The following is a 23,790-nucleotide window of genomic DNA, read 5'->3' on the forward strand; positions in this document are numbered from 1 at the left end:
TACAAGGTCAATAAAGCTCACATTTTACTATCAAGTGAAGCACCTGAAATATATTTTGACCAATTCTCTGAGCTAGAGTTAGGATCCTCAAGATTTGCATATGTGTACAAACACTGCAAATTATTGATTTAAGCTAATAAAAATTTGAAAAAATACAAAGACTCTTTTACTACAAAGATTCAAAACCCATATATGGGTTAGCACTGAGAGAGACATGAAGAGGAAGCCAGTAAGCGACACATGACTTTTGTGCATTTTCTAATCTGTGGACAAGTTCCTCAGCGGAGCCAGGTGGTATTGAGCTGGGTCTGCTTCTTGATGCTCGTATCCATTTTTAACACTTCTCGGATGGCCATGGTAGCATATGTAGAAGGAGGAAGTGAAAAATCCATCTTTAGAGCCTTGTATTTGCCTTCTGCCAGGAAAGAAAGAACAGTCAGAAATGAAAACAGCTGCAAAAAGACTGGTTAAGAGTCACATAATCTCTAAACACACACAAAGGCTTCTGCCCCTTTCCCAGCAGGTGGCTGCTGAGCCCGCAGAGAAAGAGCTTATGGGAGAGGACTATGTGTGTGTGGGCCCAGGTGAGTGGCTGCACAGGTCCTCCCTGGGAGCCCTCATACGATGGGAGGATCACACGAGAAATGAAAAAGAATGGATTCCCACCCACCCTGTTACCTCTGGGGAGACGGGGAGGAAAGAGGCAATGACCTAATATAACCAAAAAAATCAAACCAGTTGCTGTAGTCGGTTCCAACTCATGGAGACCCCGTGTGTGGATGGCAGAACTGCTCCACGGGGATTTCAAGGCTGTGACCTTTCGAATACAGATCACCAGGCCTTTCTTCCAAAGCATCTCTGGGTGGGTTCAAACTGCCAAACTCTTGGTTAAATCTTAACTCTTTGTGCCATCCAGGGACTCCCTAACTACGGCACCAAACAAAAAACCCAAACCTATGACCGTTCTGTCAATTCTGGCTCATAGTGACAGTAACTCTTTACAGGTGCAGACAGCCTCATTTCTCCCCCTAGGAGCATCTGGTGGGCTTTAACTGCCAACCTTATGGGAAGTAACCCAATGTGTGACCCACAGCACCACCCACTATGGATCCTTTAACCACCTTCAACCTTCATTAATTCTCAGCGGAATTTACTGTTTCACTTACAGACCTCCAATTAGGACACTGAAACCGCAAACAGAAACTACAGGGCAGGATTAGTCGTGGTTTTTGTTTTTAACATACACTTTTTTTGTTTTTAACATATACAGTTTTTGTTTTTAACATACTTTTGTAAATGAAAGCCCTGGGAAGTTGAAAAACAAAGGAGAAACATTTTTTCATAGAAGAAAGCTATATGGGAGAAATCTGATGTAAGGATGATATAAGGACGTTTTGTATTTAGCAAAGCCAGCTGCTATCGAGTGAGAGACTGCAAAATATACGTGTACATGCTTATATTATGGCTGTAACTCAAAAAGCTAAGAGGGCTGTGGGGTAAATGAAGGCAGATCTCCTTACTTCCAGTTCAGAATTCTCAAGCGAGGCATGGCATTGTAAGTAAGACAGGAAGACAGAAACTGCTACTGTCAGTGATCACAAACCTAAAGCGAGGTCCATTTTACTTAACAAAGTTACAGTTCTGAGTCCTTGGGGAAGATGGGCTATTTGGAATAGCTTCAGTAGTTTAATGAATGGCTAAGAAACACACTGGCAATTAATTGACTTGGAGAATAATGAGCTAAAGTTTAGGAAGGAAACAAAGATTGCTATGCTAGTAATGAAGATGAAATTGCAAGAGAAACTATGGCTTAATCAAAAACAAACAGCTTAGAAATCATTGCATAGCAGAAATTGACAAGCTGATCTTAAAATTCATATGAAAACTCAAGGGACTCAGAATCACTTAATCTTGAAAAAGAACAAAGTTGGAGGACTCATACACCTCAATTTAACACACTTATGAAGACTTATTATTATTATTATTAATATGGCAATATTCCCTATCTAATTGATCCACAGATTTAACACAATCCGTATCAGAATTTCAGCTGATTTCTTTGTAGAAATTGACAAGCTGATTCTAAAACACATAAGCACTCCACCACAGTCAGTTTGAACCACAAGGTTGGTAGTTCAAACTCACCAGCTGCGCTTTGGAAACCCTACATAGGGTCGCTATGGATCTAAATCTACTCGACAGCAATTAACAACAAAAACAGTGTGTTACCTGAAACATCTAGCAATGTGGATAAAGCTGGAGGACATTATGCTGAGTGGACTAAGTCAATCACAAAAGAACAAATATTGTATGATCTCACTTTTAGGAATGAGAAGAATAAGTATACACACAGAGACCAATCTTCATTGGTGGTTACCAAAGGGTGAGAGGGAAATCATTCTCTAGAGAACATCCACTTTTTTGTCATGGTGCTGAATTTGGGTGAAAACGGACTCGACAGCACTTAACAACAACATGCAGTTTGGGAGCAAGATAGCGCCACATGATAAGCACTAGACTGTGAACTACAAGGCCCATGGCTTTTTTTTTTCAGACACTCCATGGGAGAAAAGGTGATTCTTTCTATTCGCACTAAGATTTAAAGTCTAGGAAACCCTCATCAGAATTGCTATGAGTCAGAAAAACGGCACTTAACAACATGCAGTTTCTGTGGATCCAAAATCAACACTCATGGAAACAGCAGTCAAGAAATCAAACAACATATTGCATTAGGCAAATCTGATGCACAAGACCTCTTTTAAAGTACTGAAATATTATTGCAGTCATTATTAAATTATCTTCAGCAAAATTCTACTTTCCAGGTAATACATTAATGATATTGTTTATTTCCCCTTTCCACTGGGTCACCTCTTTTTGGAATGGGCACAAATATGGGTCAACTGGTTGGCCAAGTAGCTGTCTTCTAAATTTCTTGGCAAGGAAGAATGAGTACCTCCAGTATCGCATCACTTTACTGAAAGATTTCTATTTGTATTCCATCAATTCCTGGAGACTTATGTTTTGCCGATGCTTCCTTTAGGACAGCTGGACTTCTTCCTTCTGTAACATTGGTTCTTAATCACATGCTACCTCTCAAAATGACTGAAAACGACCATTTCTTTTTGTTACAGTGGATCTGTATATACCTTCCATCTTCTTTTGATGCTGTCTGTATCATTTAATATTTTGGCCACAGAATCCTTCAATATTGCAAGTCGAAGCTTTAATTTTTTTCTTCAGTTCTTTCAGCTTGAGAAATGATGAGCATGTTCATTCATTTTGGTTTTCTAATTCTAGGCCTTTGCACATTATAATATCTGACTTTGTCTTTTTGAGCTGTCCTTTGAAATTTTCTCTTTAGCTCTTTTATTTCCTTATTTCTTTCACTTGCTTTAGCATCTTTATGCTGGAGAGCAAGTTTCAGAGTCTCTTCTGACATCCATCATGGTTTTTTCTTTTTTCTTGTTTCCTTAATGACCTTTTGCTTTACTCCTGCATAATGTTCTTGATGTATTCCTACAACTCTTCTGCTTTGGTCATAAGTGTCTAATGCATCTATTTTGTTCTTGAGATGATCTCTAAATTCAGGTGGGATATGCTCAAACTCATATTTTGGCTCTTGTGGACTTTTAATTTTCTTCAACTTTAGTCCACACTTGCATGAGCAACTAATGGTCTGCACCACAATCTGCCTGGCCTTGTATTCGCTAATCATATGAGCTTTTCCACTGTTTCTTCCCACAATTGTAGTCAATTTGATTCCTGTGTATTCTATCTGGTGAAGAATTCACAATGAAGAAGTCACTGGTATTGCAAAATTCTATCATGCTATTTCCAGCGTCATTTCTATCATCAAGTGCCATCTTTTCCAACTACTGATCCTTTCTTTGTTTCCAACCTCCGCATTCCAATTACCAGTAATTATCAATACATATTGATTGTATGTTTGATCAATTTCAACCTGAACAAGTTGGTAGAATTCTTCAATTTCATCATGACTGGTTGTAGTGGTTTAAGACGGTTATGGTGGTGGTGGTGGTTGTGTGCCATCAAGTTGGTTCCATCTAATAGTGATCCTACATAGGGTGTCTGAGGCTATAAAGAAAGTCTCATCTTTCTCAGGCAGAGCAACTGGTAGATTTGAACTGACCTTGTGGTTAACAGCCCAGCTCATAATCCACTATGTTACCAGGGCATCTTCAGAAGGTTATAGTGACTATTTTTTGGGATTCTTAATAGAGTTCTGGTGTGGCACTATAGGAAAAGCACTGGACAGCTAACCACAACATTGGCAGTTCAAACCCACCAGTGGCTCCTTGGAAACCCTATACAGGGTTGCTATGAATTGGAACATACTTGATGGGACCAAACAAGAAAGCGGTAATTTGAAGTCCTGGTATAATGCTGTAGGATATGCACTGGACTGCTAACCACAAGGCTAGTCATTCAAACCCACCAACCGCAACTCAGAAACCCTATATAGGTTTGCTGTGAGTTGGAATTGACTTGACATCATTTGAAAAAAAAAACAAGGGGGTAATTTTGATAAAGTTTCTTGAAGGACACAGTATTATGGAGGCTTATTTGGAAGGAGTTTTAGCAAAAATAAAAACTGCACTGATGAGAAAAAGGCCAGGAAAATTGAGCCACAGAATTGTTTTCCATCATGACGATGCACCTGTTCATTATTCAAGGGGAGCAGGGGCTGTCCTATGAGAAATGCATTGAGAACTCCTACCCCATCTACCCTACAGCCCTGATCTTGCCCCTTCATAATTTATTTTTGTTCCCAAATTCAAAGACCATTGAAAAGGAATATGAGTTGAGTCCCCTGAGTATGTCAAAACTGTCATTTTGATGTGGTACACAGAAGAGTACAAAATTCTTTAGGGGAAGTTTAGAGAGATGGAAACATCACCCTTCAAAAGTGTAAAGATCACGATTGAGGATATGTTGAGAAACAATAGCTTTACATTTTGATGTTTTTGTTTACTAAAGGTTTCTATGATTTTACAGCAATACTTTTTGACTTACTCTTTTAAAACAAATGCGGGCTACAGATACTGTTCCTTGTTCTATATACCCAGTTATCTATAGGATTCGTTTTCTTACTTTGAAAGCTTAGGTCCATAGTTTCATGGAACAATTTAGTCAATTGGCATAACATAGTTCATGAAACTTTAGTTCTACAGCCAATTTTAGTGAGTAATGTCTAAAGACTTAAATAAAAGCTTGTGAGCGGCCACCTAGGATATGATCTTTGTTCACATGAAGCAAAAAAGATGAACCCAAGAGTCAAAGGAGGAACCAGTTTACAGAATGAATTGCCTTCATGAATCACACAGCCTCCTCTATCTATGCTGAGGCCAGAAACACTAGATGGTGATTGGCTACCAAGACCAAACATTCTGACCAGAGTCACAATAGATTGATCCTGATAGAAAATGAGAAAAATCTTAAAAATGTGAAGGTTCTTAACGAATCCTGACTTAGTGGACCCATTGAGATTAGGAGACTCCCCAAGACTATTGCACTGAGATACTTGTTTTTACATGAAACCACTCTCTTCATTTTTTAAAAAATGTTTGTTTTAGGTGACAGCTCACACAGCAAATTCGTTTCCCATTTGACAACATACATATCATTTGTCCCATGACACTGGCTGCTATCTCTGCAATGTGTCAGTACTCTCCTCATTTCTACTGTGAATTTCCCGTTTCTGTCCCTCCACGCCTTGTCTTTATTTTTGGGCAAATGTTGCCCATTTGATCTCATGTAGTTGATTGTTCTAAGGAGCACGTTGGCCATGGGTGTTACTGTTTGCTTTATAAGACAATCTACTATTTGGCTGAAAGGTGCCCTTCCTGAGTAGCTGCAGTTCCGAGTTAAGAGGGTCTTAGGACAGCAGCTCTACAACCGTCACTTAAGTCTGGCCTTTTAAAATGAATTTGAATTTTGTTCTACATTTTTCTCCCATTCTAATTGGGATGTTCTATTGAGCCCCTGGTCAGGGTGGTCATTTAGCACCACCTGGTTCTTCTGGTCTCAGGCTAGATGATAGGCTGTGGTTTGTGTGGGCCACTAGTTCCAAACACACATTTCTGCCTTGTTTCTTTAGTTTCCTTCGCTCTCCTTTGCTCCAGACAGTGAAAGACCATGGCCCTTAGTCTTCAAACCCAATAACTCAGTCCCACGAGGTGTCTAGATATGTGTTAGAGCTTTCCATAACTGTATGAGCTCTATTATATGTATGTACATGGCTACAAATGCCCACACTATACATATGTATGTTCATGTCCTGCCATATGACCTCACATCTATGGAGTATACACATGTAGGCACTCACACCTTTTGGTTACTATTACTCTTGCTGCCGAATTGCATGTCCTACCATTTACTATGTTGTTGTTGTTAAATGCTGTTGAGTCAGGGTTTATTTTGAGGGTGATGAAATGCTTAAAAATGATTGTGACAATGGTTGTAGCATAACTAAAATACTAAAAATCACTGAATTGTCCACTTTACATGGGTAAACTATATGGAATGAGTATTATATCTCAACAAAGCTATTATAAAAATGAAGTAAAATCAGGTAATTCAGAGTCTGCTCGTAGTATGTTCATCATGTACAGACTATTCCTTAGTATGCAAAAAGGAAGGGACATCTCCAGAGAAAACCCGCGGTTAGCAGGTCCCCTAGAGTGTCTGTGCAAGCAGGCTGGAAGAGATGTGCTTCGGAGATGTCAAAGTGCAGCATCCGCTTCTGAGGACCTCAGTCCTGGCAGTCATGATGCTTTTGCTGACTGTGAGAGGCAAAGAGCAGAAGAAACAGGAAACAACCCTGTTCTGGCTAACGAACCACCTGGCCTTCTGACAATGGTACAGAGCTGGCTGCATGCCATCGCCCCAACTCTATCACCTTCTCTAGCCAGTAGAGGCAGTTGGACCACCCAGTCACAAGACTGGGGACCCACATCTGCAGCCAGCTCCCATGCTTACCAGGCTGACCAGCTCCAAGGTTCCCTGCCCCTTAGCCGCACTCACAGGTTGTTCTTTCCTATTGTGGGGCACTTCATGGCCTTGTGGGTTCAGAAGTCTCACCTCAGTTCTCCTTTCCTGAACCTCATGCACCAGAGCCTAGATCATGTGCTGGATCACATTCCCTGCTTGGCAGCAAAACTTTTCCACTCAGCACCTGATCGTTAGCTTCTTAAGTCTTTATTTTCCTTTAACATCACACCAAGGCCTGCTTTTTGAAGGTACCACTTATGTGTCGTTACTTTTTGGGATTCTGATTGTGCCTAGTAACAAGTTAGCGATCCTGTTCAATGTCATGCACCTGTGAATCTTACTACTCTTGACTATGGTCATATGTGGCCAAAAACACCTCTTGACATGTCAAGCTTATTCTTGTGCAAGCTGCCACTATCACTACATATACTGAAAATAGCAGCTTCTAACTGGTTTAGGCAAGAGGTCTGAGATAAGCCCAGGGACGAGGGAGGTGGCTGGACAGAACAGCAGGACACAAAGTTGTGAAGGAGGCACATTCTCACTGCACTCTCTTCTCACAAGTTGTCCCCTGTGTATGACTCCTCCCCACTGGAGGGTCTTCCTGGATGCCCCCCACGCCCACCCCACACACACATCGGGGAATTCCACTCCATCTAAGGACAGTTTCATGTTTTAGACTATCTATTCTTCCCCAAGTCAGTCCTATCTTACTTTACTTCTTTATCCTTCTACAAACAAAAATTCCTTCCAACTTAGCTAGAAAGAATGTCTCCTATTCAATTTATCTGCATTATGCATGTTAGTTGTTGCTAAGTGTTTGTCAAGTTGGTTCCAACTCAATGACCCAGTTTCCAAGGAGTGACTGGTGTGTTTGAACCATTACCTGGTGGTTAGCAGCCCAGTGCTTATCTTAACCTCCTTACAGTTATTTACAATACAAAAGAACATGCTCTGAAACAAGAATAAAATTCTAATGCTGGCAGAGCTCAGACAATGTGACCTGGAAACCTCCCAGGTTACTGGAGGAGATTCTTGTTCAGGAGTCCCTTCCTTCCTGAAGGCTTTTCAGAAACTGAGAGGCTTAGCCACAGGGTCCAGGTTTCAAGATCTCCAAGTCTTTATAAAAATGCTTACTTCTCCTTACAGTTAAGCCCACAGATGTTGTGCTACGCCTGGTTCCTACAGACTCATGGCCATCTTATCAATTACTACCTGTTCTTCTCTGAGTGGGCTCTGATACAGGATCCCCTGAGAAATCTTACTGCAAAGCCACTTTTTTGGCTTAGACTGATGAACCAAACAATCAATAAGAGGTTGTTTCCTGATAGCTAAGAGACCAGCAGAGCTGACCGAATAAACTCACCACAAGCGAAAACTGGCGGTGCCTTCCCTTCTAAGTTGTCCACATCTGTGTTGAAAAGTGGGATTTTAGGGTCATCATATGCGACTACTTCCCTTTAAAAGACATAAGTCAAGAGTTTACTTTGAATGTGAATTTTCAGGGTTATGTATTATAAATAACAACAGGTAAGAGTATTCAGTAACAGAATAGAATCAGATGATTTCATTTGTAACTATCGCCTTATTATTCTACAGCAACATGACAGATGACACCTTTCTAAAAACTATTAAATACTTTCCTAGGATGCAAAGAAGTGCTAAGTAGTAACACTTCCTCCAGAGTAGTTCTAACTACTAGCAGCATCCTTTTATTAATGATGCACTGCTTTCTGGAGTGGGGAAGGCAAGGTTCTACTCTGCCAATCCAATATCTTACCCAGAATCCAGAGAAAAGGATGAGAGATAGAGAGGCAATTTTTTATAAATGCTAGATGTGCCAATTTTGGCAATCTGGTAATTCGTTCAGGATTCACTTCTTAAAATCATTAAGTAAAGCTTTAGGAAATATTAGGCATTAAAGCAGTTCCAAGTGAAATCACTCTGGAGATACATGAAAACACTTTCACTGTGTGCATTGAAAACAACTCCATTATTTCTGGATGGTTTAAAACTACGAAATGCAACAGTAGTGACAATAATAGTAATAATAACAAAAATAACTAACACTTAATGGAGCACTTACATGCCAGGTGCTAAGCAGAAAAATACATGGATACATACATATAGCAGAAGTTTAAAACTTTAAACAGTGACTCATGTTTATTTCATTCTAGATATTACTTACCAGCTGACATTCTGAGGACGAATAATGATCTTTCGGTAGGCCCCTGACAAAGAATAATCTCGAATTTTGTGCCTCATGTTGTCAATGTCAAGACTGTCTGCTATGAGCATTTCTCGGTAGGCTTCACTAACTGATACAAAACACACGAAGTTAGTTGAGATGCAGCATGTCAGCAAGTTACCTTGAACTAGATGGTAAAGTTCATATGGATCTCCCTAGTCATCCCTGTTTACAATCCAGTCTGTTCTCTAGAATCAAAACTGAGTGACTCAGTACTAGGACAAAGATGTCTCCAGCTTAGGTCGCATGTCTGCAGTCAGCGCATTATCAGTGGTGGGAGATTCCTGCGCTAGCTATACAAAGGCCATTTTATCTGAAGTTGCTGAACTATAATTTATATGTGTTCCAAGTTGGAAAAGCCCATATACAGCAGCTTTAAAGTCTTCCTGGGAGAAGGTAATCCTAAATAAATGTATAAAAATAACAGACCCTGGAAAACCATCTGGCTCAACCTTGCGTCTGAACAGCAATCTTTTTTTTAACACCTTTTTTTATAACATGCAGCCTTTGCTTGAACACTGCCATTTACAGGGATCTTATTTTTGATTGAGGGATACAATTATTGGAAATGTCTTCTTATACCAAGTTGAAATATGTCACGTTTTAACTTGGGTTGATTGCTTTGGAATACAGAGTAACTCTGCTCTCATCCATATGGATTAATTTGTACTGGACCTTTTCTAGGCCAAACTGGTTCCTTCAATTGTCCCTCCTTTGACTTTATGGTATTTTCTACCAAACCCCTTATTTGCCTCAGGGTATTGGCTTATGCTCACCAGTAACTCCAGATATTTTAAATACAGATTATTACTAAACTGGATTTTTTTTATATATACATTTTCTCTTTGAACGTAAACATTGAGAATTTACATTTAACTCTATTAAATGCCATCTGCAGTTCTCTTTACCTATTTTTCTTATTGTTGTTATTAAGTGCCATAGAGTCGGTTCTACTCATATCAACCTTACATAGGGTTTCAAAGGAGTATCTGGTAGATCTGAACCTCTGACCTTGTGGTTAGTAGTCCAGTGCTTATCCTACAGAGCACCACACCAGTACTCCATATTTTCCATAGAGGTAACGTTAATTATTTTTATATTACAAACTAATAAGGTAAGCAAAGTAGTTCAAATTATTCATAAAAAACGTTGACTAGAATAGGGTCAAGGAAACACCCCTCATCATAGACTTTAAGGACAACAGGGATCCTTTAATCACCCCAATTTGATACCAGGTGTGCATAAATTTCAGACTCATGTATCTGAACCAAGACCGTATCTTGCCACTGGGTTTTCTTGAATGGCTTTAGCATACGCCTTGCCAAATTTAAGTTCTAATATGTACTAGCCAGAGTTCCTGATCCGGAGAGGTAAGAGGAAAAGAATGATTGCTTTTTCTTTGTTGGAGAGAGGCAACAATTGGCTTTTAGGATCTTCTTGCCTTCTGTCTTGCTGGTTCCTGGGGCTGCTCTCCTGGCCCCTCACTATGCCGCCCCACCACACCTTGTCTCTTACCGACCTTCTTGACTGACTTTCCCTTCTCCCTCAACTCCTTTTCCTTTGGTGAAGTCAATCTCATTAAGTGTTAGAAGTCCAGCAATTTGATTAGTTAACATGAAAATGACACAAATTTGTATTATTGGAGAAAGGTTAGTAATCCTAATCATTCTCAAATAAGTAATTTGTCATAGAATCGACAAAGTCCATTGACAAGTAAGGAAAGAGACTTTAACAGGAAAAACACCACTAGCAGAACGTTGTTGTTATTCGGTTCCGACCCATAGTGACCCTGTGCACAACAGAACAAAACACTGCCCAATCCTGGGCCAACCTCACAATTGTTGCTATGTTTAAGCCTATGTGATGCTGCCACTTTGCCAATCCATCTCGTTGGGGTCTTCTTCCTTTTCTCTGACCCTCCACCTTACCAAACATGATGTCCTTCTCTGGTGACTGGTACCTCTTGACAATATGTCCAAAGTATGAGAGACAAAGTCTGGTCATCCTGGCTTCCAAGGAGTACTCTGGATGTACTTCATCCAACACAGATCTATTTGTTCTTTTGTCAGTCCATGGCACTTTCAATATTCTCCTCCAACATCATAACTCAAATGCATCAATTCTTCCATGGTCTTCCTTATTCACTGTTCAATGAATGTATGCATATGAGGTTACTGAAAACACCATGGCTTGAATCAGGCACACTTTAGTCCTCAAGCGGATATCTTTGCACTTCAACACTTTAAAAAGGTCTCGTGCAGCAGATTTGCCTAATGTAAAAAGTTGTTTCTTGACTGCTGCTTCCCTGAGTATTGATGGTTGATTCAAGCAAAATGAAGTCTTTAACAACTTCAATCTTTTTTCCACTGATAAGAATGTTGTTTATTGGTCCAGTGTTGGGGATTTTTGTTTTCTTTACATTGAGATGCAACCCATACTGAAGGTTGTGCTCTTTGATCTTCATCAGTAAGTATTTTAAGCCCTCTTCACTTTCAGCAACCAAGGTTGTATCATCTGCATATTGCAGGTTGTTAATGAGTCATCCTCCAATCCTGATGCCACGTTTTTCTTCATAGAACCCAGCTTCTCAGATTATTTGCTCAGCATACAGGTTGAATAAGTATGGTGGAAAAAAATACAACCTTGTCGCACACCCTTTTTTAATTTTAAACCACTCGATGTTCCCTTGTTCTGTTCGAACAACTGCCTCTTGTTCCATGTGCAGATTCCTAATGAGCACAATTAAATGTTTCAGAATACTCATATTTCGCAATGTTGTCCATAGCTTGTCATGATCCACATAATTGGAAGCCTTTGTATAGTCAATAAAGCACAGGTAAACATCTTTCTGGTATTCTCTGTTTTCAGCCAAGATCCATCAGACATCAGCAATGATATATATCCCTTGTTCAATGTCCTCTTCTGAATCCAGCTTAAACCTCTGGAAGTTCTCTGTCAATGTATGCTTGCAGCCATTTCTGTATTACCTTTATTAAAACTTTAATGGCATGGGATATCAATGATATTGCCCAATGATTCCCGCATTCCAATGGGTCACCTCTCTTCGGCACAAATACGGATCTCTTTCAATCAGGAGGCCAGAGAGTTGTCTTCCATATTCCTTGACATAGATGAGTGAGTGCCTCCAATGCTGCCTCACTTTGTTGAAATATTTCAATTTGTATTCCATCCATTCCTGGTGTCTTGTTCTTTGCCAATGCCTTCAAGGCACCTTGGACTTCTTCCTTTAGGATCACTGGCTCTTAATCCTATGCTACCTCTTGAAATGGTTGAATATTGACCATTTCTGTTTGGTACAGTGACTCTGTGTATTCCTTCCATCTTCATTTTCTTTTTTTAAGTTTGTATTGTGAATTGAGTGAAAGTTTACAGGGTAGATCATCAGTTTTACATTCAACAAATCATACACCTTGTTTCACTACAAAGATTACAATCCCCTCCATGTACAATTAGATAATAGTATTTCTCTCTATTCACTTTAGCTCTTTTTTTTTTTTTTAACACTCAGGCATATATAATAATTTATACTACCAAAGGGCACATTAAGCAAGTCTGCCTCTTGGCCACCAGCTCTTAGGCCCTCTCTTCCCATGAATCTAGAGACCTCAGCTGCTCCCTTTCTCCATGTTGCATCTCTGCCTCCATCTCTGGTGTAGCTGCTTCTCTAGATAAGGTCCTACATTCCACTTGTGTTCTCCTTTGATGGTCCTAGTGTCCTTTGTTTCTGGACTGTAAGACTAACTACTCCCCCATTTTTGATACAAAACAATTGTGACAGTCGCAATTAGTCACGATAACAATTACTCTTTATTAAATCATAAGAATCTTATCCACATCTCTTTTAACCAGACCATCTAGACAAGATGAAAACTATTCAGTGAGGAATCTTTTCATCCCCCACACACTCTTGAACTAAACTCCCTCTTGAAACCTTGTAAGCCAGTCACTTTGTGCCTTTATTGCCAATGTCTAAGGTACCCATCCCTATCTATCCTGTGTAGAGAGAGGAATAGCATTGATACTTGACATGAAGACTCCTTCCCTCTCTGTTGGTATTTTGAGTTACTACCTCCATGAGTATAGGTCAGGTTCATCAAATTGTAGCAATTTACTCTTGCTTCTTTTATCAAAAAAAAAAAAAAAATTTTTTTTTTTTTAACTTCTTCTAGTAGAGTTCTGATTACCAAGCCATCAAGGTTAGGTCAAATGGGTACTATCTTCAAGTTTGGATGTTCTTGTGCATCTCCCCTCACTTTGTATCAGCTGGATGCTGCACTCTCTGCATTAGCCCTCTGTGGCTATGTCCTTGTCCATGGGCTCAAGTGTCCCCAGATCTCACCACCACAGCCCTTCCTCTTCTCTCTCTCATCTCCAGGTTAACAAGAGTCTGTGGAGTGTGGGTCATTGCTGCCCCTCCCCCTCTTACACTCACCAGTAGACCAATGTGGTCACCAGCAAGCTTACAAGCCTGCTCATGTGTTCCCTTTGAGTTTTGGTCTTAGAGGGGGTTTTGTCCTGAAGGACCTTGATTGCTTGCCTTGATGGCTTCCTGGCAAACAGCTTGCTTATTTTAGTAGTGACCACTCATATTGCAATTTTTGTTTTGGGTTTTTCCTGATAATCTTTCTTTGAAAATGTATCTTCCGTTGCTCTAGCTGTTCCAGGTTGGTCCATCTTCTTTTGATGCTTTCTGCATCATTCGATAATCTGCCCAGAGAATCCTTCAGTAAACCAATTCGAGGCTTGAATTTTTTCTTCAGTTTCCTCAGCTTGAGAAATGCTGAGCATGTTCTTCCCTTCTGGTTTCCTAACTTGTAATAGTATTTGACTTTGTCTTCTTGAGCTGACCTTTGAAATTTTCTGTTCAGCTCTTGTATCTCCTCATTTTTTTCATTTGCTTTAACATCTCTACGCTGGAGAACAACTTTCAGAGTCTCTTCCGACATCCATTGTGGTCTTTTCCTTCTTTCTTGTTTTCGTCCTGTGTGATGTTCTTGATGTCATTCTATAACTCTTCTGGTCTTCGGTCTTTAGCATTTAATGTATTAAATATGTTCTTCAGATGATCTCTAAATTCAGGTGGAATGTATTAAAGGTCATAGTTTGGCTCTCATGGACTTGTTTTCATTTTCTTCAGCTTCAGTCTGAATTTGCATATGAGCAGCTGATGGTCTGTTCCACAGTCTACCCCTGGTCTTGTTTGGCTGATGATATGGAGCTTTTCCACAGATAGTCAATATGATTTCTCTGTATTCCATCTGGTGATGTCCATGTATATAGTCATCTTTTATGCTGTTTCAAAAAGGTATTTGAAATGATCTGTAGAAATCTATCATGCAGCATCATTTCTATCACTAAGGCCATATTTTTCAACTACTGATCCTTCCTCTATGTTTCAAACCTTTGCATTACAATCACCAGTGATTATCAATACATCTTGATTGCATGTTTGATCAATTTCAGACTGAAGAAGTTTATAGAATTCAATTTCATCCTCACTGGCTTTAGTGGTTGGTGCTTAAGTTTGAATAACAGTGATATTAACTGGTCTTCCCTGCAGGCACCTGGATATTATACTATCATAGATAACGTTCTACCTCATGACAGAGCTTGACATATTCTTTCTGATGATGAATGTGATACCATTTCTCTTTAATTTGTCATTCCCAGCATCGTAATCCATGTGATTGTCAGATCTAAAATGGCCAATACAGTCCGTTTCAGCTCACTAATGCCAAGGATATCGATGTTTATGCATTCCATTTTATTTTTTACAATTTCCAATTTTCCTACTTCTTACATTCCATGTTCTGATTATTAATGGGCGTTTATTGCCATTTCTCTTTATTTTGAGAAACTGGCAGAATATCCCTGGCTAAACGTTAACTTCCAAAGTCAATCCCATTAAGTTGGTTCCATTGTTGGGAGCTGTTTTCTCCTTCCCATTTCTGAATCCATGAATTCAACAATTCCCCACTCTCTCCCTAATGGCATCCATGAAGGTAACAGAAGTAATTCCCCACAGCCTGGTAATAAGAAATAAAGGTAAAGAATTCTAACGTTTCACTTCATACCCTTCCATTCATTGACTTTATTAACACCATGAGCCTGTATTATTTACATGGTTTAAAAAGAAAAAAGTTTAAAACGCAGTATTAAAGTAGTCTTGGTGTGTTACTGTAGGATGAGCACTGGACTGCAAGTTCAGTTTGAACCACGAAGTTGGTGGTTCATACCCAACAGCCGCTCCTCAGAAACCCTATACAGGGTTGCTACGAGTTGGAACTGATTCAACAGAACTTAACAATAACCCACCCACTTTCCTATGGCTATTTAAAAACGCTTCCCTGCTCTCATGTCAAATAATAAATTTCAGGAATTAAAAAATAATAATGCCAATGACAACTATAATAGCACTCCCACACTATTATTTCATCTCTTAATTTAAATTACCCACGTGAATGCATCCATTTTTAAAAGACTTTTATGTGAATAATCAGTTCATATATACTTATGGAAATCAAAATTCTAAAATTATACTGAAAGTTCTGATTTTTTTCTTCTCTCCATACTTGGCTGCCAGTTGCTTAGTTCTGTTTGATTGGCCTCAACCATTTTTCCCACACAGAGAACTTACTTTTATGCTTTGGGTAGATAACATCAAAACCAGGTAAAGGCATCACCACATCATGGATGGAGTAGATGTTAACATCATCTTCCTCAATATAGGTGGCTGTGGCTGTAAAAGCACAAGTGAGCAGATTAAGGAAATACACAGTATTTTCATTAATTCAAACTTCTAATTTATACACATATATGCAAATCAGAAGTGCCTACTGGCACAGGTCCAGAGGCCTAGGAAGCATAGGAAAGTTGAGTTAGAAGCTATTTTTCTTGGTCTTTTCTACCAAAGAAATTGGAGGCAAAGTTTGAGGAAAAAGTAAAAATTTTAATGAAAATTTATCAGAAACATTTATTCCTGAGCTGTATCCTCATCCTTCAGGAAGGCCTGCTGTTAAAACTCAGCTCCTTTGTCTTTCTTAAACGTACTACGAAATATTATTTTGCAAGTCATTATTGAATGGCTTTTTGTTACATGAAAAGATCATTTCAAAACCAGCCTCGCCTGTATGTAGAGGGGAAAATGTGGTGGTACAACGCACATTTAAATACACTCAATGCAAACAATACTGGATAGGGAAAAACATTAAATCAGGAAAGAAAGAATTCAAATTTGTGAACAAACGAATGAAAAACCTTAGTGAATTTATGGGGACTGGCTGCCGATGGGGTGTCCAGGAATCAGAGATGACTTGATGGCAGCTGACAACTGCAGACGAGCAGTATATGTGTATGGATTCAGCTAACCGGAGACATCTGAGATGCCAGAAGAACGTGGACTTTGGAATCAAGACAAACATGACTTTGAATCCCAGCTTTGCTTTTTGGCAGCTGTGGAACCTTAAGCAAGTTACTGCAGCTCATCTGAACACCAGGTTTCAGAGTAATACAGTGAGCTTCAAACTGGCAGGCCGAAGTCACAGGCTTATCAGTGGATGAGATTTTCAGTGCTCATTTATGACCATTTCTGGCACTAGACATGCAATAAACAAATGTTCACTATATCATGGCCACACATACAGTGGGCTCCTGGCTGGTGTTGACTTATAGAAGCACTTTAAAATTGGTCAATAAGATGAAAGACTGAGGCTCTAGAAGTGTACAGAACTATCTGCTAGATCAAATTAATATGTGGGCAGGGATTTCAGCCGTCTGTTATGGACTGGATTGTGTCCCAGAAAGATCTGCGGCAGTCCTAACCCATGGTACCTGTGAATGGGTACTTATTTGGAAAGTCTTTGAAGATGCTATCAGTTAACATGAGGTCATACTGGAGTAGTTGGGTCCTAATCCAACCCGAGTCCTTATAAAAGAAAACACAAAGAAAAAGAGAAGAATGGCCAAATGGAGATACATGTACAAGACAAGACATGTTTGGTGCTACTACAATCTGGCAGAGAAGAGAAAGGAATCTTCTCCTACAGCCTTGTAGGAATTATGGCCTAGGAGACAGACACCCTAATTCACACCTCTAGCCTCCTGAACTGAAACCATAAGTTTCTGTTCTTATAAGCCACCCAATTTTGTGGTATTATGTTATAGTAGTCTTATTAATCAATACACCATCATTTAATCCAGATCCTGCTTTAGATGAGAAAACTGAGAACCAGAGTTTACTCCAAACATACATATATGTATATAAAATATAAGAGGTGGACTGGCTAGGTGGCAGCATCGATGGACTCAAGCATGGCAACAATAGTGAAATAGTGAGGTTGGCCCAGGATCGGGCAGTGTTTCATTCTGCTGTGCATAGGGTTACTGAGTCGGTACCGATTCGATGGCCCCTAACAACAACAACAACAATATTGAGTATTGGCGGCACTGTAGGATAAGCATCGGGCTGCTAACCACAAGGTTGGCTGTTCAAACCCACCAGTCACTGTGGGAAAAAAGTGATTTTCTGCTTCCATAAAGATTTATAGCCTTAGAAACCCTATTGTTGTTGTTGCTGAGTGCTGTCGAGTCGATTCCGACCTATAGCGACCCTGTATAGGGTTTCCAAGGAGCAGCTGGTGAGTTTGAACCGCCGACCTTGCAGTTCAAACGGCTTTGCAGTCTGGCGCATTAATCCACAGCGCCACACCAGGACTCCTGGAAACCCTATACAGGGCTGCAAAGAGTTGGAGCCAATTCAATGGCACCTAATAGCAAGTCAGAACCCAACAGCAAGAATGAAGCAGTGCCTGGCCCGGGCCAGCCTCACAATCATTGCTGTGTTTGAACCCATCATTGCAGACACTAGCTCATTCCATCTCTTTGGGGGCCTTGTTTTGCACTGACCCTCTACTTTACCAAGTATGATATGCTTCTCCAGGGATTCTTCCTTGACAACATGTCCAAAGTATGGGAGAACACAAAGCAACCTGTCCTTCTGAGATTACACTGCCTCCCATCTCAAATACCTCTCTTTTGCAACTATTAGCCAGGTTAGGCTTTAAAACCACTTGTGACAAATAACTGTATCCTGGCATGGCGCTGTCGGATCAGAACTGCATTGCTAACTAACCACAGGATGGTGGTTCAAACCCACCAGCCACTCCTTGGAAACCCTACACAGGGTACCTATGAGTCACAACTGACTCGATGGCACTTAACAACAACAACAGCTTGGCAAAATAAAGACAATATTTTGTTTTTTTACCTCCTTTGAGAACAAGGTCCCCTGGAATGGGTTTCAGCCCATATTCTTCTATCCTCTTGCTCACCATGTTATTCCACACATAACTTTGATAGCTATGGATGTACATTAAGCGGTTATTTCTTGGAATCTGGAGGGAAGGAAACACACACACAAGAAAATAGATATAAATATAGATTCTGAATCTAAAGAGTATTGCACTTTCTAAAATGTCTTGCTTGCTTAGTAGCGATTCTGGTATAACAAACTCATACATTAAACCTGACATTTTACCTACCAGTCTAAAGAAATAGGCGACTAATATGCAGTATCCCATTTTACAGATGGGACCCCGCAGACTAAAGGGGGTTAGCAATCACTGGCAGCTGCCACTGGCCCTGCTTTCTGTCCACATTGAACAAAGCCATTGACTAAAAGGAAACGTGATGGACTTTATATCCTGAATCAAAGACACAAGCTTCAGACTCAAAGAGTTTACACATCAATTACTGCACACACAGTGCTTTTGTCCTCATAGGTCTAAGAAAGGAGAAAACCTAGATGACTGAACTGACATGCATACAGCAAGAATTCCACTATAGTGTTGGTTTGAATCTGGGAAGAGTAAGAGTTAAATGTAATGGGTAAACATTAACCAACTCTGGTGGTGGTGATGGTGGTGGTGACGTGTCATGGAATTGGTGCCAATTCACAGTGACCCTGCATAGGGTTTCTGAGGCTAGAAATCTTTATGGGAGCAGACAGTCTCATCTTTCTCCTAAGAAACTGCTGGTAGCTTCGAGCTGCTTACCGTGAGATTAGCAGCCCAATTTGTAACCACTACACCACCAGACTGGATACTGGTGTCTAAATGCCAATTCAGACAACTGACAAGAATTTCCCCTCTGAAACCAGCAGGCAGAAACCAGACTAAATGCAACTCCTCAGATCGTTCGATCTTCGTAAAACAGTGCAGTTTTGGGCTTCAAAACAACTGGCCAACGTAAAACCAACCCTGTATATACAGTCTACTTAGTATATTAAAAATTGGGGGTACAGATAATAGTTTGTAATAACAAAACAGGCACTCCTCTGGGACATGCATCCAAAGAGTATGATTATGGCAACGATTTTTCAGTGTATCTGGAAGTGTTTCTTTATGCCTAGAAAGGTATACTGTTGATTAACCTAAACATGTGACTAACTGACATTAGATACAAACTGCATCTAATTGTTCTGACTCATGCCCAGATACAGACAGACTTAGCAATGGAACTTGTTCATAATCCAGGGACTGCCGTATACTGTTGTGATGACAAAAGAAACATTAAAAATACGCTTCTACCAAAAGAAGTGCCGCTACAATGGGTTATAAGCTGGGCATTTGTCAAGACATTTAAATCACAGATGGCATGCTTTTCTTGTGCCCTTCATACTAATAATTACAGCCAATACTGTTCTCCTCTCTTTACCTACATTCCCATCAGCATTCAAGGTCTGAACAAGGATCACTCAGGTAAAAGTACCTCTCACAGATCACCAAAATATTCCTATTTATACCTTTTGCTCTTTCAAAATGCAGTAAAGTATTTAAAGATAAAAATTTAACAGCATTAAACCACCTTGAGCCAATGCCTGACTTCACAAATCGCACTCACTATGCCAAATGCAGAGACTATATTCTTCATTCCATATTTTGAGAGTCCTCGAAGCAGCTGCCCTTCCACACACCTTTTGACAGGTAGTTTTCTGAGGGCAGCAGCGGGATCTTTAGTCTTCGCCCACTCTTCCCTACACCTCACCAAGTACCCTTTTTCAGCTGGAAAGAATTAAAAAAAAAAAAAAAAAAAAGGCTGTGATTAAATAATGTATTCAACAGACAGACTTCCATAATTTAATGATTCTATGAGGCGACAGAACTGGAAAATACCGTCTCAGTAGAGGTAACATGAAGAGCTTCTGCTTACCTGAGAGCAAAGACTGATATGCAAAAATCTAGGAAGTTTACAATCTATAGGGTTCTATGCTACCCAATCTAGGATTTAAAGCCAATTACTGCTCATTATCATAAAACAAGGAGCTCTGATAGCGTAGTGGTTACGAATCGGGCTGCTAATCTCATGGTAAGCAGCTCGAAACTACCAGCTGTTCCGCGGGAAAAGATGAGGCTTTCCGCTCCTGTAAAGATTTACAGCCTCGGAAACCCAATACAGGGCCACTATGAGTCGGAACCGACTCCACGGCAAATAACAACAACAACAACATCATAAGACAAACACTTGATAGTTCTTTCTGCCTTCACCTTTCTTTTTCCATTGTTGTTGTTAAGTGCCTTCAAATCAGTTCGGACCCTCAGTGACACCCTGTACAGGGTTTCTGAGAAGTGCTGCTGAATTGGAACCACTGCCTTACAGTTCAAAACAACCTTGTGGTCCAGTGCTTATCCCACAGTGCCACACCCAGGCTCTTTTTCCATAGCATTGTGAAATTTAGTGAGGTATTTTTCTTAAAATCAGAGAATTTCATCTCTTTTAAGTTACCAATTGTTCATTTACTAACTTAAAAGAGTTAGCAATGAACAATTATCCTAAGTGATATAATTATTTTGACAATTTACAAAGTTCTAATCATATCTTTTTGACAGTATACTTTTTAAGATACTTCCTGGAATAAGTTTTAATGAACTTTTTGAACTAAAAATCTTTAAGGTGTTTGTTTGATCAATGTTTTGGTGAAAAGTGGAAATGTGTTTGGATTCCTAAACTTTTTAGCTTTAGTAATGCATGGAGAAAAGGAAAGTATTCATTTACTAAATTAGATGAGATAAAGAGTTAAAAACAAAATACAGATTATAAATTTCCAAAGCTATAAATTATGCTTCTCATTTTCTTAGAAAAATAATTTAAGAAAATTCTGAAATAACTATCTCCCATTTTGCCATATTCAAAGCAATCCCATGAATATCTAGCAATATATTCCATTGTGTTTCTGAACGCTTATTCTCACCTCCAGAACGGGGTTTCAATATTAAATCCATGACTTCAGTCCAGGAATTCTGTAGGATAGCTCTATAATTAAACACAGCATTTATGTTACTTAATTTACACTGTTAAGTGCTGTTGAGTTGGACTCACACTGACCCTGGACAGGGTTTCCCATGGGCAGTTGGTAGGTTTGAAATTCCAACTTTGGGGTTAGGAGTCCAGTGCTTATCCTACAACGCCACATCAGGATGATGTTAAGACTAATTTAATATGCCCACATTGGTATAGGGTCAACAAACGATATTTAGTTAATATTTTTTTATTAAAGTTAAAAAAAAAAGGAATGAAAAACTATAAATTTCAAATTTAAATGCCAAAAGAATTTTAAAAAAAGAAAGATAATCAAGATCATAAAATAATGTTTACCCATAACATTTAATTATAATTTAGTTTTAAAATGCTATAATAGGATGAACTACCCAGTCATGCTCTAAGCTACTATTCTTTGTGGCTGCATAAATGAGTTATGCCTTTATGTGCCAAAACTGTTTTGAAATGTCTCAATAATTTTTTTTACCTTATTTTAGATACCTTCCTGCCTAAGCAAACAGAATGTTTATCATCTATTATTTTTTTAAAACACTATTTTATTATGTCTTAGATGAAAATTTACATAGCAAATCAGATTCCCATTTAACAAGTTCTTCCATTTGTTACTGTAAACATGGCATGGGGGCATGTTCACAAGGGGTTAAAGAATCAAACTCAAAATCAGTCCAACACTGACTCTTACGCGCTGAGGTCAAACATACTACTGCCCTTCTGATACCAGCCATCCTTCTCTCTTTTCTGCTTGTGTCCAGTAATTCACTGCATTGACCACACAAAACTCACAGACCACACTCATGATTATGGGGTTTATCAGAGAAGTTAACAGGATCAGAAATGTTCGGGATACAGGCCTTTGTTCAGAACAGGCTGTTCCCAGCCATGATCCTTAGCCCCTTGTCTTGGACTCTGTCTTGCTCAAATAATGTTACAAATCTCTTCAGCACTACTGATAAATGTATAAAGGGCATGCCACTCCGCCATAAGCCTCAGGCAGAAGTCGCTCAACTCTAGTTGTGTGCGTCAGCAAACCTAGCACTCCTGATTAAATGTCTCGGGGAAACCCATTCACAAGTGAGCCTCCTGACCAAAAGCACTCAGCTTTCTCACTTGGTGGGCCAGGAAGCCCACCACTCTTGTCTTGTGCTCTGGCTCTTGGTTCTGCTGCTGCTGCTTTTCCCTCTGCCACTGGATCAAGGAGGTTCAATGCTCAGGGATGATGTGGCTCCACTCCTGGCTCTTCTCTCTTGATGGCAATGATATCAGATGGCCTGCTTCTGAGATGGTTCATTTTACACCCAGCAGGATGGCAACAGTGACCACTCCTCATGCTGAGTTCCAAATTTTTACAATTGCAATGAACCCTGTTAACAATCATTCACAACGAATCACATAATCCTATCAGCATCTTCCCCATCTTCTTTTACTCAGACCCATCAAGAAAAGCAGAAATACACTCAATCTTCATGGTACCATGCAGCTGTTTGGTGAGAGTTACAAAGGCTATGGCTAGAGGAGCCATATTAAGTACTTCATTGCAACACAGTACATTTTTCACAATGTGTCAACATCGTAATTATTTCTATTCTTTGCATTTCCATGAATCTATCTTCTCTGTCCCTCCTTAGCTTCTCATCTTTAAGGTTAATGTTGATGGTTTGGTCACAAACAGTTAATTAGTTTAAGGGAGCACAGTATTCATGGGTGATATTTATTTTATAAAACAATCTATTTGGCTGAAAGGTGACCATTAAAGTGGCTTCAGCTCCAAGGTAAATCTCAGGGCTTTCTCTAGTTTCCATTGGTCCATTAAGTCTGATCTTTGTTTGTTTGACACTTTTCTTCCATTCTAATTGGACATGCTATTGTGTCTCTGGTCAGATCAGTACATAGTAGTAGTCAGTTACCATCTAGTTCTTGTCTAAGATTTTAAGAGACTATGGTCTCATTCCTGTGGACTCATTTTTTCCTTCCGTCTTTGGTATTTCTGTCTCTTTTGCTCCAGATGGGAGGAGGCCATTAGTTGTATCTTAAGATGGCTGTTCACAAACTTTTAAGATCCCATTCACTATGATACTCAACCAAACAAGGATGTAGAACATGATCTTTTTGAGCTATGTTATGCCAATTGGCTGTATTGTCTAAAAAGCCTATAATCCTGGAACAAACAAGATGGC

The 23,790-nt window shown here is 39.6% G+C and overlaps 1 protein-coding gene across 1 annotated transcript in view; it reads right to left on the bottom strand.

The window, feature by feature from the left end:
• Positions 1-278: 278 nt before the first annotated feature.
• The window catches only part of PUS7 (pseudouridylate synthase 7 homolog (S. cerevisiae)), a 59,839-nt gene continuing 36,327 nt past the window's right edge, over positions 279-23,790 (bottom strand). Inside the window, exons 9-15 of the mRNA XM_006834379.1 lie at positions 21,528-21,589; positions 20,180-20,340; positions 18,546-18,672; positions 15,918-16,019; positions 9,200-9,329; positions 8,378-8,469; positions 279-415 (exon numbers count right to left, since the gene is read on the bottom strand). Of these exons, the coding sequence (XP_006834442.1) occupies positions 279-415; positions 8,378-8,469; positions 9,200-9,329; positions 15,918-16,019; positions 18,546-18,672; positions 20,180-20,340; positions 21,528-21,589 (811 nt within the window). The remainder of the gene's footprint in view (positions 416-8,377; positions 8,470-9,199; positions 9,330-15,917; positions 16,020-18,545; positions 18,673-20,179; positions 20,341-21,527; positions 21,590-23,790) is intronic.

Source organism: Chrysochloris asiatica, unplaced genomic scaffold, assembly GCF_000296735.1.
Source record: "Chrysochloris asiatica unplaced genomic scaffold, ChrAsi1.0 scaffold00010, whole genome shotgun sequence".
Taxonomy (NCBI): domain Eukaryota; kingdom Metazoa; phylum Chordata; class Mammalia; order Afrosoricida; family Chrysochloridae; genus Chrysochloris; species Chrysochloris asiatica.